The sequence below is a fragment of the Hetaerina americana genome, unplaced genomic scaffold (genome assembly GCF_022747635.1).
Source record: "Hetaerina americana unplaced genomic scaffold, ioHetAmer1.1.p SCAF_2, whole genome shotgun sequence".
Taxonomy (NCBI): domain Eukaryota; kingdom Metazoa; phylum Arthropoda; class Insecta; order Odonata; family Calopterygidae; genus Hetaerina; species Hetaerina americana.
The window spans coordinates 41889309-41902774 of record NW_027286763.1 but is presented as its reverse complement, the minus strand read 5'-3'; the positions used below and the strand labels follow the sequence as shown (position 1 = coordinate 41902774).

At 36.3% G+C, this 13466-nt stretch overlaps 1 protein-coding gene across 1 annotated transcript in view; it reads left to right on the top strand.

Moving 5' to 3' along the window:
* The window catches only part of LOC139687729 (ras-related protein Rab-32-like), a 59551-nt gene that overhangs the window by 35420 nt on the left and 10665 nt on the right, over positions 1-13466 (top strand). Inside the window, exons 3-4 of the mRNA XM_071584995.1 lie at positions 6446-6542; positions 10712-10768. Of these exons, the coding sequence (XP_071441096.1) occupies positions 6446-6542; positions 10712-10768 (154 nt within the window). The remainder of the gene's footprint in view (positions 1-6445; positions 6543-10711; positions 10769-13466) is intronic.

The following is a 13466-nucleotide window of genomic DNA, read 5'->3' as shown; positions in this document are numbered from 1 at the left end:
GCAATTATCTGGTTAGTGACTTTTTGGCAAAGGGCCTCGGTGAAGCACCGTTTTGGAGACAAAACGATACATTTTTCGAAATTATTTTGGAGATGATATTCCGCTACATTTGACGCGCTCATAACCATTTCACTCGAAACTAATTGCGATCATAGGTACAGAAATTCCATACACTTTTTCTTCAATTCAGAAATAGAAGTTGTGATATGTTTAGCCCTTCATTGTCAGCTATTCTTCACGTTCACTAGATACACGATAAATGTATATATGGCACTGGTCGTAAAAAGATAAGAATTATTCCTGTCAGATAAAAATGGAAAAATAAATGGCTAAGAAACCTTGATAATGGTTCATCAACTTTATATTCAGAAAATTAATCATGATGAATTTAAATTCATTGTCCGTCGTATCGAAATATATACTGTTGCCGCTCGTACCATTTTCTTCTGATATTCCATTTTTTCAAGGCTCGTACAATTATAAGCAAGGACAAGAGTAATGGTTTAATACTGTGATGTATTTGTATTCGTATGTCATGGCGTTTCATGTGCATCTTACGTGTTTTACAGATAAAAAATACACAAGGCGTATTGGCAAATATTATGGGCGTCCCACCCAAAGAAAGAGCTATTACTTTTTTTAGATTAATTTCGCCTATAAATAGTAACCTTATGTAATTCAAATGAAGTAATAAATCTTTTATCTCTTTTTGGTACGATTTGCGAATCTTTATTTGATTACATTAGAATCGGAACAATGTTGCTACTTTACCTGGCATTAGCTATGCAAGGCTGTTTTCCGACATCTACGAGCCGATCACGAATAATAGCGTCACTATTTGGTATTTTAAAAAAAAATACATACTTTTTTTTCATTTTTGTCTCTTTTGACTGGTCAGGTTTCTCCAATTGGAGCTTATTAAGTGAATATTTGCAATCGTTAGTGCCAATTTTCGACTAATTACAATCAAAGTTTTTAATTACTCCTTGAAAGAAAAACAGACTAAATGACAATAATTGTGGGTAATAAATTCGGATTATTATATATCTAAATTATGTATAGAGCCGGTGAAATTCAATGGCGTCGAGATAAGAGAACTAATGCAAAATCATTTGTCTGTGGTCGCGATTGGTGTGAGGGGAAAACGACATCTTGAATCCATCCGTTCAAAAGACTATTTAACATCGTATAACATCGTCGTTAACATATTTAAGATTCCCGCATCGTATATCCGCCAGAATTTGTGCTCATATCAGCAAACGTTAAGTCCAACATTTAACAAAATACTAACCCGCCCTCTTTATGAAAAAATTTATTCGAAATTACTCAGCAGTCGAGGATGGGATCCAGAGGATGGTTAAAACTGCTAATAATTATATTTGCCTGACTCTATGCTTTAAATACACGTTTTAATTTTAATTCCATAACACACTGAGGTTACCAGCATGATTCGGTCTATCTGCTGCATTTACTCGTATAAAGTTGGTCAGGATACGCTCATTAAACCTCCATTAACTATCGTAATTTCGATAATAAGATATCTCCTTCACACAGAATTATTATATGGCTACGGTTTTCTATTATGAAAAATGTTTCTTGTGAGAATTCCGATTCAATGGGATACATGTCGAATTATTTAGACAATTTTCCCAGTAGAAGTAACTCCACATCATCCATTTGAATGAGCGAAAGGGAACAAGTAATTCACTTTCACTTGATCCCTCCGTCAATTCATAGAACTTTCCGTTTCTCACGTCCACGTGACAACGTACATACATAGAGCTCAAACTCTTATCTGCATCCTGGTGGAAGGGTGGCTGATTAACAGCAGTCGACGTCTCAGACACGGATCGCAGCCCATATCTGTTTCTTTATTGATTATTTATTCGCAAAAATTCTCTCTATTTTTTCTCTCTATTGATACAATTACTTCGCTTTGAAATCAACAGAGAAAACTAAAAATAAACTTTAATTTAAGAAAATAGTTTTAGAGACTCGCCGTTGAATATTGCAGTAGATTGCAGTCTCTAGTCTAAGATTAGGCGGCTAAAGAAGTTATTTCACTTACTCTAAATTCCACACCCAACTACCAACGGGTTTGGCTTCCACATCTTATAGTTCGCGAAATGGCATTCCGAAAGGCCCTACGGAGTGACCCCCAGAGGCGCCTAGGCCGACTCAAACTTCGGGCGTGGGTATTACCTTTGATTCGTTCTCCCTGGTTTACAGAGATATCCTCATTCCTGATGATAAATCGGCTTTAGCAGATGACCTAAATGCTATAAGACGCTGGTGCTACACTAGACAATTTGAATCAAACTTAAAAAAGTCCATAGTGATGAATTTTTGGAAAAAGAGTAATTTCCTCCCTAACGCCTACTGCACCAGGACCACCTAACGGGAATGCGTAGACTCGATTTAATACTTAGGCGTTACCCTCACTCACGACCTCTCCTGGGCGAAACATATACAGGGATTATCTGGACAAGCTAACAAAAAATTAGGATTTATTAGAAGAGTACTGAGTAAATGTGACGAAAAGGTCATAGAGAAATGTTATCTTTTGCTGGTTTGGTCTAATTAAAATATGCTCCAGGTATACGGGACTAAAATGAAGTTGTGTGTATTGCCGAATTGTATCGCAAGGTGCGTAGAGGGGCTGGATTTGTAAAACGTTGTTATGATAAACTGAGTGGCGTATCAAAATTATTAGATATGAGATAGGTTGGGAATCACTCACGGGGCGACGGTTAATTTACAGATTGAAGCTCTCGCATAATTGGAAGGAGGTATCTTTAGCAATGATGTTGAATATGTATTATTAGCCCCATTTTACCACGGTAGATGGTATCATGTCAATAAATTTAGAGGGATTAAGTGTAGAACAGATAGATGTACGATGTCAATTTTTACACGAACGACAAGGGATCAGAATAACGTTACCCGACCACGCTAGGTGATAAGATAAGATAATAAGAACTTAATGGATATTTAAGGCCTGAGAATGAAAGAGTGAGTGTAATTTATTCTGTTGATTAAGTACAAGTACTTGTATAAATAGATATTTCACGAAGAGATGCGCCAAGGTGTCAGAGTGCTCTCAAGGTAATTTCATATTAATATAGGAGAAAAGGTTTAGGATTAACGTCACTGGAATAAGAGGTCTGTTCAAAAAGTATCGCGACTTTTGTTTTTTTTCAGAACTTCTTTATTTATTCATGAATATCTATTTTGTCACCTTCAAAGTAATCCCCATTCGATATAATAAACTTTTGCAACGATTTTGCCTATCCTCGAAGCACTTCAAAAAATCATTTTTTGTGGTCTAGTTCAGCTCCTTCGATGCAGTCTTTATCTCGCCAATCGTGGCGTAGCGGCGTCCTTTCATGGGCCTCTTCAGTTTCGGGAGCGAGAAAAATTTACTGGGGGCCAGATCTGGGGAATTCGGTGGCTGAGGCATCATTGGTGTGTTGTTTTTGGCCAAAAATTCGAGTACAAGTAACGATGTGAGAGCAGGGGCGTTGTGATGGTGCATAAGCCAATTTTTGTTCTTCCACAAATCCGGGCGTTTGTGGCGTATCGCTTAGCCCAAATTGCGCATTACTTGCAGGTAATATTCCTTATTTACCGTTCTACCCTGTGGCAAGAACGCATGATGCACCACGCCCCTGGAATCGAAGAAAAGCGTAAGTAAAACTTTCACATTAGACTGAACTTGGCGCGCTTTTTTCGGTATTGGCTCGTGCTGCAGCTTCCATTGGAATGTTTTCCAAGATTATTCGGGTCTCCCACCGGGTCCATGTTCGTAGGTTTGCCGACATTTCGATGGCCGAGTCGAGTACCGACATGCCCTGAAGACGATGGACGACTCGGCCATCGAAACGTCGGCAAACCTAAGAACATGGACCCGGTGGGAGACCCGAATAATCTTGGAAAACATTATTCGCCGGGAAAGTACCAGATCATTCCATTGGAATGATTGGGATTTTCCTCGTCATGACCATAAACCCATGATTCGTCACCAGTTATGACCCTCTGGAGCAAATTTGGGTCATCGCGGACAGAGTCCAACACCTCATTAGCAATGTTAATGCGTTGATGTTTTTGGTCGAATTTGAGCAATTTTGGTACGAATTCCGCGGCGACCCGTGTCATGCCCAAATCATTGGTAAAAATCGAATGGCACAAGCCAATCGATATGCTTAGGTCTTCAGCAACTTTCCTAACGTTGATTCGACGATTGGCCAATACTTTTTCTTCACTTGATCAATGTTTTCGTATGTTGTTGACGTGCTCGGGCGTCCGGCACGCTCTTCGTCCTTCACATCTTCTCGGCCCTCTGAGAACATTTTGTACCACCGATAAACGTTACTTCGGTCCAAGGTATGCCCCCGTCAACATTCGGAATGCGTCCGCGCCCCTAATTTCGTTTTCATTACAAAATTTGATGCATCGAAAATCAAATATACGCAACGCGCGAAAATTCAAAATTCGCGATACTTTCTGAACAGACCTCGTAAATACAGTCGCGGTAAGGGAGATAAAAACTTGCCGATGTCAAACAAAAAAGTTGGCACGTCTCTCCGGCAAGCATGAAAATACAGATTTTCTGGGTGTAAATAAGGAAAAACCATTCCGACCATAAAAAAGAGGATTAAGTAATTAAAAGAATCGGAAGAAATTTAGGGAAGGAGGAAGGAATACGTACAAGAGCTTTATAGTAAAATGATATTACTAATCACCCTAAATAATCCAAATCCCGGCGATGTTGAATATTTTTCTGAGGTATCTCGATCCCTACTTGAGGTGCTTTGTGGAGGGCACTTTGAGTGAGTACGCCGTCCATCGGATAGGACGTTAAGCTGCGGACCCCTTGGCGCCTTTCGTAAAGAGTAGGATAATGGCGACGCCGGGTTTCTCTCCACCCTTCATCCTTTACTATCCATCCCCTATGGCGCAAATGACCTCAGCAGTCGGTCACCTCCCCTAAATACTTCTACTACCCTAAATAATGAAGAATAGAAAATATAGACAGTTTGAGCCATATTAAATAGCAAGATATAAAAATCGCAGCTCGTATTCGAGTGAGAGCCTAGAGTCATTTTTGCTTAGCCCATAAGGGTACACTTTCATAAAAATATTCCCTTGAATTCCTGTCCATGCCACCCTAATTGCCGACGGCGTATTCTTTCGCCATATTTATCTCTTAACAAAATATTCCCACTTTTCTAATAATTTACAGTATGTATAGGTAATGAATGGGAATATATCGTCAATAATTATTCCATTGCTTGTCAAAAACCGTCAAATATTGATAATTAAAAAATAAATGTTTCATAGTTTTTTTCGATTCTAATGACGACGTATGAAAAGGCTATCAACAGGACCTAACGTCACAATTCACCTATGGACTAAAGGATTGAGTAAGTGCTCAGTGCCTATGGGATAAATAAAACAATTCGCAATATACAAAAACAATTTTTTCAAATGGTGTCAAGGTGAAATATGAAAATTTTCTACCAAATTTTGGATTCCATCTTTCCTTACAATGATTGCCATTATGAGAGGCTAATATAATGTTTCACAGAAATCTGTGGATTATCTCGTTTTCATAGCTCTCTCATATGTTGGATTGACAAATGATAAAACAATCTATTTCCTGGGTTGGTTATCCTCCCAATAATTAATCTATGTATTTAATGTATGTTGCTTAAGTGGATACCTTAACCAGTTGCTTACCCAGAGTGATACCATTGGAGGCAAATCTTGCAATATAGCAATGTTATGCAACTCTCAAAGCACATATTCATATGTATATTCTTTGTATTGTATATGTACTAGAACTTCACCACATTAAAATTCCCTGTTGGCACCATACAGTCATTCATTAAACAAAAAATATTTTTGCCTTGGAGTGGTTCTATGGAATTTCAATACCTTAAAGAAAGGGTCAGAAAAATCATCAACCATCTGAACAGTCAACTATGGGGTCAATTGGTCAAAAATCTGATTAAGTGGAGACATCTAACCTTCCCTCTCCAAATTAATTTAAAAATCCAGGTGTTCTCAGCAATATATTTGAATATTTTTATGATGCAATTATTACAAGCACATTATATAGATGCAGAAAGAAGTTGTAATTACATGAATTTATGGCCTGGGGCTACATAGGTAGTCAAAGAGCATTTAATTTAGCACCAAAAATACAATCCAACTTTTAGTAGGATGTGATTTATTCAGATTACTTACATGGTTAAATTTATCAAGAAATATTATTGTTCTTCATTGATGATAATGTTATTAATGTGAAATTAATTGTCCTTGGTAAAAGAGATACATTTAATGTATTCCTTGAAGAAATAATAATAATAGCCTGAATGAAAATCACTTCACATTGCAATAAAAATCTTTATCAGGAATAATAATTGATAATCTTTATTTTCAGGAAAATTTTCATCCAACTATAAAATAACAATAGGAGCTGATTTTTCAATCAAACAGTTGCAGTGGGACAGTTATACAAAAATTAATCTTCAGCTGTGGTGAGTGTTCATTAATGGAATTAAGGTGTGTGAGTAGTTTTAACTATCATGTTTCTCCTAAATAAATGTAAAAATTAAACATTCAATATTATAAAAACATGAAAATAAATTAATAAGTTTTATTTTTAAACAGCCTTTTTTATGACTTAAGATAAAGTTTCATTGAGTACAAGTATTGTTTTCGTATTTAAGATGTGTATACCTATTTAGATAAATATTTGTAGGTTAATAGCTACAAAGAGATTCAAGGAACTACTGTTTTTCACATTTGATTTATTTATTTAATTATTGGTGCCCCCAAAACAACCAATTTTTCTCCTTTAAGTTGGATTATATGCAACAAAGACAATTGCAAACACCAAGCTTTAGGTTCAGGAAAATTCAATAAGACAAGAATCAAACCCATGAACTCGGAGTTAGTAGGCGAGATTGTTACCCTACTGCCAATAGGGCCAATGATAATTCAATTACATCCATATGTTTTTCAACCAATTTTTGAGTTCAGTGCTCTTATTAATGTACATAATGTGCTCTGTCCTTTCCATAAATACAAATTATAATAAAGTTAGAATTTTCACTGTAGTTAGTGTTTCACTTCCTTCTACGACAGTGTTAGTGGGCTTTGCAAGGGTTTCAGGGTATCTTCTTGGATCATCTTTTTTTCAGTGAGATTTTACTAGGATCAATACCGAAATGAAACTGTGTGTCACTGAAAATGAAGAAATAAGGTCTAGGAATAACTAGGCAGGAAAAAGAGGTCCTATCAGTTATGAGACAGGGCGAGACTCAGTCACGTTTCCATATTAACCTATGTAATATGCATATTCAGAAGATACAACTAAGGTTTAAATGGAGATTTAAATATAAAGCCGGCTAAATTGGATGTGCTAAGATTTGCAGATGATAGTCATCATAGCAGAAAGTTAAGAAGAATTACAAGTACAATGGACCTTATGGATGACAGTTAAGAGAGGAATATAATGGGAATGAACAATGAAAAAACTAAGAGAATGGTTTGCATTAAACATCAATATGTTAATTGTCATGTAAAAATAGAAGGAAAAAGCATAAAGGAATTGAAAGCATGAAATACTTAGGTCAGTAATAACAAAAGATTCTAAAAGCTTAAGGGAAATAATAAATGAATATGAATGACAAAAGTATAATTTTTATTGCCAAATCCAAGAGAAATAATGCCAAAATGTGAATATTTTTCTAAAAGGCTTTACTTATGTAGATATACATTCCCTCCATAATAGCAATAAGACAATGAAATAATGCATTCTTTCAATGGGACTGCAGTTTACATATTATGCATACACAACCTATTATTCAATCTATTCTCACAGCTCTGATAAGTATCCATGTGTAGGTATGTTTACTTTTGCTGAGAAGCCATACTGCTTTCAATTTTTTGATACTTTTGCTTACATTTCCTAAGTACTATAGCATATATATAAACACTCATAAAAATACATGTTAGCTATAACTCAATATTATTCTTACATATCCATATGTAGCTGAAATATTCATTTTCTCAATCATGAAACACCACACATGAAAACCTATGAGGGTGGTCCCAGAAGTACCCGGCCTGACCTAGAGATGGCAGTAGTTGTTTGAATAATATTACTGTATTAGACAGAATGAAAACTATAAAGCATATGTTTGAAGCTTGAAGATGCTGCGTTGTCTAGTATTTGTTTGGCAGCCATCAATAAAACGTTTTCAGTGAATTTGTGAAAATGGAGAAAATTGGTCTTCGTTATGTGATAATACTTTTATTTGAAAGGCATCAGCCCAGCCAAAATAAAAGCTGAACTGGATTCTACACTGGGTTAGTCTGCTCCTTCATTCACAATGGTAAAATATTGGGTAGTAGAGTTTAAACGAGGCAGTGCGTGGAGTCAAGACGAGCATTGCGTTGGTCAACCAAATGAGGTGACGACTCCAGAAACGGAGAAGAACTCCACAAAGTGATACTGGATGGCCGTTGACTGAGAGTGCTAGCAGACACAGCAGGCATTTCAAAAAATGCAGTACATTGCATATTAACTGAAAATTTGGACATTAGATAGCTGTGTGCAAGATGGGTTCTGCATTTGCTTACATTCAAGAAAAACCAGTGTTGTGAAGATGTTTCAATTGAGTGTTTAGCAAAGTTTCACAGCAACAAAGCAGAATTTTCACACCATTTCATAACCATGGATGAAACATGGGTCCATTACTTCACACCAGAGATAAAAGAACAATCAAAACAATCGATTCAAAAGTGAGAACCGGCTCCAAAAAAGGCAAAGACCATTTCATCTGCAGGCAAGGTCATGGCTTTGGTTTTTTAGGATGCGCCGTGGGATTATTTTCATTGACTATCTTGAAAACGGAAAACTATCAACAGCGAGTATTAAGCAAACTTATTGCAACGTTTGAGCAAAGAAATCAAGCAAAAGCGGATGCATTTGGCTGTGAAGAAAGTGTTGTTTCATCAAGACAATGCACCAGCTCACAAATCCATCATTGCAATGGCCAAAATTCATGAATTTAAGTTTGGATTGCTACCCCATGCACCCCTATTTGCCAGATTTAGCCCCCTCGGATAATTTCCTGTTCGCAAACTTGAAAACATGGCTTGGTGGTCGAAGATTTTCTACCTGTGAGGAAGTGATGTCAGCAGTTAATGGCTATTTTGAGGAGCAAGACAGTATGATAAAAAGGGTATTGGACTTATTGAACATCACTGGGCATAGTGTACACAGTTGAAAGAAGATTATGTTGAAAAATACACAAATTTTTTTCCAAAATTTTTGTGTTTTCTTCGCTGGGTCAGGTACTTCTAGTATTACCCTCGTAAGTGTCCAATTGACCATTTGATATGGATTTCTACAATGTCTCAGCCCTGGTCATGGCATGACATTGTAAAAAATCTAATTTAAGGTAAGTAACAATAAGTTTTGAGCTAAATCTAAACATGACTTACTTGAAATTCATAAGGAGGAAGCCCAATTAGTTCCAGTGTATGCAAATAATGTTAAATACGAGGGTCATCCGGAAAGTAGTACCCGTTCGTGCCGCATGAAGTGCTGACGACGCGAGTAGCCGCTGGACGAGGTCAGATAGCTTCAGTGGCTTGTCTGCCTTCTCTGAGCCAAGTTGCGTGACGCTAGCATTGCCTGTGTTGTTTCTGTGATTGTTTACAATGTTTAAAAAAATTGAGAACGCCGCCAGTTGTGAAGTGAGGGCAGTGATTAAATTCCTCAATGCAAGAAACGTTCGCCCATGTGATATTCATCGCCAATTAAAGGAGGTGTATGGAGACAATGTAATGGACGAGTCGTCTGTTCGGCGGTGGTGTCGCAACTTCAACATGGGGAGGGGGAACACACACGACGATGAGCGTTCGGAGAGACCGTCTGTCATTACAGACCAACTGGTGAGCTCAGTTGACGAATTCGTGAGGAACGATCGGCGCGTCACAATTGATGACATCTGTGAGCATTTTCCCAATGTTTCTCGAACAATTGTTCATGAAATTGTTAAACACCATCTGCATTATGCAAAAATTTGTGCAAGATGGGTCCCTCGCGTATCTCAATGAGCTGGCGGCGAAGGACTATGCAGCAGGAATACAGAAACTTGTCACACGTTATGACAAATGCCTTAATTTGCTTGGAGATTATGTTGAGAAGTAGTTTAAAGTATCCTCTTTCAAATAAAATTTTTTATGTTTGTTAATATTTACTTTTGTGTCTTTATTTCACGAACGGGTACTACTTTCCGGATGACCCTCGTATTTATAATTTAGTCACCTTCGAAAATAAGGTGTTAATTTTTAAGAATTCCTATTATTTGCAATTGCCCAAGTACATTCTTATAACCAGCGGGGTGCTGGTGAGATAACATCCTTGCATGCCAGCATAAATGCCATAGATCCGAGTCGTACTTCATGGATTTTTCTCCAACTAAGGCGTGAATATTTGTGTCAGTCACTTGAATCTTCACAAATACATAAGCACTTAAGAGTAAAAGTCAGTTTCTCAGTTTGTTTCAGAGTATTTGGAGTTTTGATACATAATGTTCCCACATAATAATTGTGTAAATGGGTATTGACTGAAAAATTATTTTCTTGTTGCTATAGAAATGTAATAATAACTGGCATTCTATTTTTTCAGGGATATTGCAGGCCATGAGAGGTTTGGCTACATGACACGGGTATACTACAAGTATGCGTGAGTTAAACTTAGTTGTTCCATGAAATATTGCAGGGAGGGGTGACAACATTATGGAATCTCAGGTGATCATGATAAATGACACCTCCCTCTATGGCAAGATAAATGAACATAATCATTTGAATACCAGATAATTGATATGTTCTGAAACTATACAAATTTTAAGCATAATTTGGTGGAATTAGAACATGTGGATTCACCAATAACTGGGGATGAATGATGAACTGGTGATGATAGAGACGAGGTGAACTGAAACTCATTTAAAACCACCAAAACCTAGGCCGTAATAAATTAAGCACAAATAGCGTTGGCCATTATTCGTCATTCATTATCAGATAGCCATCATTACTGAAATTATACAAAAAGAGAATATTTACTTTTGGGATGTAGTAACTTGTGCACGTATGTATGTATTCTATGAATATTTATCAGATATAAGCCCACCTTTTCTTTTGAATTCAGGTTACCTATTATATTTTTAATATAGTATTTGTGTAGAATTGAAAATAATTTAAGATTCTTTCAAACATTTTACAGCACAGGATCAGATTTACTTCATTAAAGATCTGTTAAATAACCTAATTTGATGATATTTAATGCTAAGTACCAATATTTGCATACTAATAGTGAGGGCAAGCATTTTCTATTTATTTACCCAATGGTGAAGATACAGATGGAATTGGAATATAATGAATGACCAAATAATTTAAATTTTTCTCTTTGTAAATATATTTATTTTGACCATGAATTGCATCTTACTACATGAAAAGGTCTATAATATTTGTAATGATTCTTTGAATGATAAAATTACCATTATTAAACCATCTTCAGATTCAGAGTGAGGTCATGTTCCTTTGAAATTTTGACCAACTAAATTTTTATCCTGTCAATGCCAAGTAGGTAATATGATATGAAGAATAGCAAACCTGAATGTATTTAGGAAAATGCACATCTAGTATACATTCGATTTGGTCAGCCCATTACTTTAACAATACATTTTTCTTTTTATGATCGAAGAAAAAAACAATGTTATAAGTGATGGTTACTTATTGCATTTCTCAGGTCTATTAAAACATTTTCTTGGTGCCTCTGCTACATGAAATGAGAAAAGGGCCTTGAATATACTTCCTCTTAAAAGTTTATTCTTATGTAGTTTTTTTAGAAATATCTTCTCTTTCTTGGTGACGTGGTTTTGGCATTCACCCTTCTAAAGAGAATGAGCTGGCACAAGTGAAGCGGCTTATGAGGTGACCACAATCATGAAGAGAGAAAAAACACTACATATCTTTATTCTAATGACGTATTATGAATCGCTCATGAAGAGACATAATAAATGGTGAACAGAATAAGAATAGTTATTTCCTTTTCTTCATAACAGATTGATTCTCATGCTACTAAGTTCTTACACATATTAATGGAAAATTGATGCTTCATGGAAATTCATGTAAGATTTAATAGTCTTATGAGATTAAATACCCTTAGTCACAGAGCTTAAGACTTCTAGAAAGGTACGGAAGACTTACATTTACTTGTGACTTGGAATAAATTAATATGGCCCCAAATTTCATCCACCAATTTGACCAACAAAACATTACAAGAGAGAGAAGCACCAATACTGACATCCAAGTAATACTTCTTCCCTTACATAATAAACAATGATATTAAAATCAAATCCCAGCACTCCCAAATTTTTAATTCAAAAAGCAATATTTAATCTTTACTAAAAAATATATATCAAGCAGTGATTTTGATAGTCATGTGTGAGTGTGTGTGTAGAGAGATGCATATGTGCAAATGTATTTATTCATTCATAAGTACATGATAATACATAAGTGGCTGGTGCCCTAATATCTCCATTGCATGCTCTTACAGTGACTTGTTGAATTAGAGTGACTGTATTGATATAATAAAAGAGTTTATAGATCTCATACTTTTATTGAATACTTTTATGGTGTTTCCGGTTGAAAAAATGGCTGAAACCATCACTTCTAGTTGATGGATTTTGGCCCAAATTTAATCAGTTCACCATCTCTTATTAAACATTTTAAATATGAATGTAAAGTTACTCTCATGAGTAATTTTCGAGTTATTGTTCCCACAAAACCTATCACATACACAGCGATATAGGGAAAATTGCAGAAATATACTCAGGGGGGCTCAAAAACATGCACTTCTGTCAACATCCAAAAGTAGAACTTTTTCTAATTGATGGTTTCCCGCGTAAATTTATGGAATCGATTCGTATTGGAAAGGAAAAAATAGTAACTTTATGATCCCACAGAAAATTTATTACGATACGAGCCAGGTTTTGACAGTTGACATCATCTTCAGGTGACAACTCTTACAGAAATCCATCTATATATACTACACTCAGGCAAGGGGGGAAGGTAAGAAGGTCGGAGGGTGGGTGAGGGAGGGTAGTGAGCAATGATTGTAGGAGGGAAGGGTAGAAAGCATGAGGCCCCCTATGAGGAGCACTTCTCCTAATGGCAGCGGAAAGTGAGTGGGTTTTAAATGGTTCATAGACATAAATATAAAGCCCTTAACATATCTCTGAGGCCAAGAGAGGGTGTGGGGAAAGTAAAGGGGTTTTTTACCCTCATTAGCACAGGTATTGAGAAGTAGTAGGTTTAAAAGGGGGGAGTGGGAGGTGTACAAAAGGTCATTAACAATATTCTCTTTGGAGCGTACACTTTCT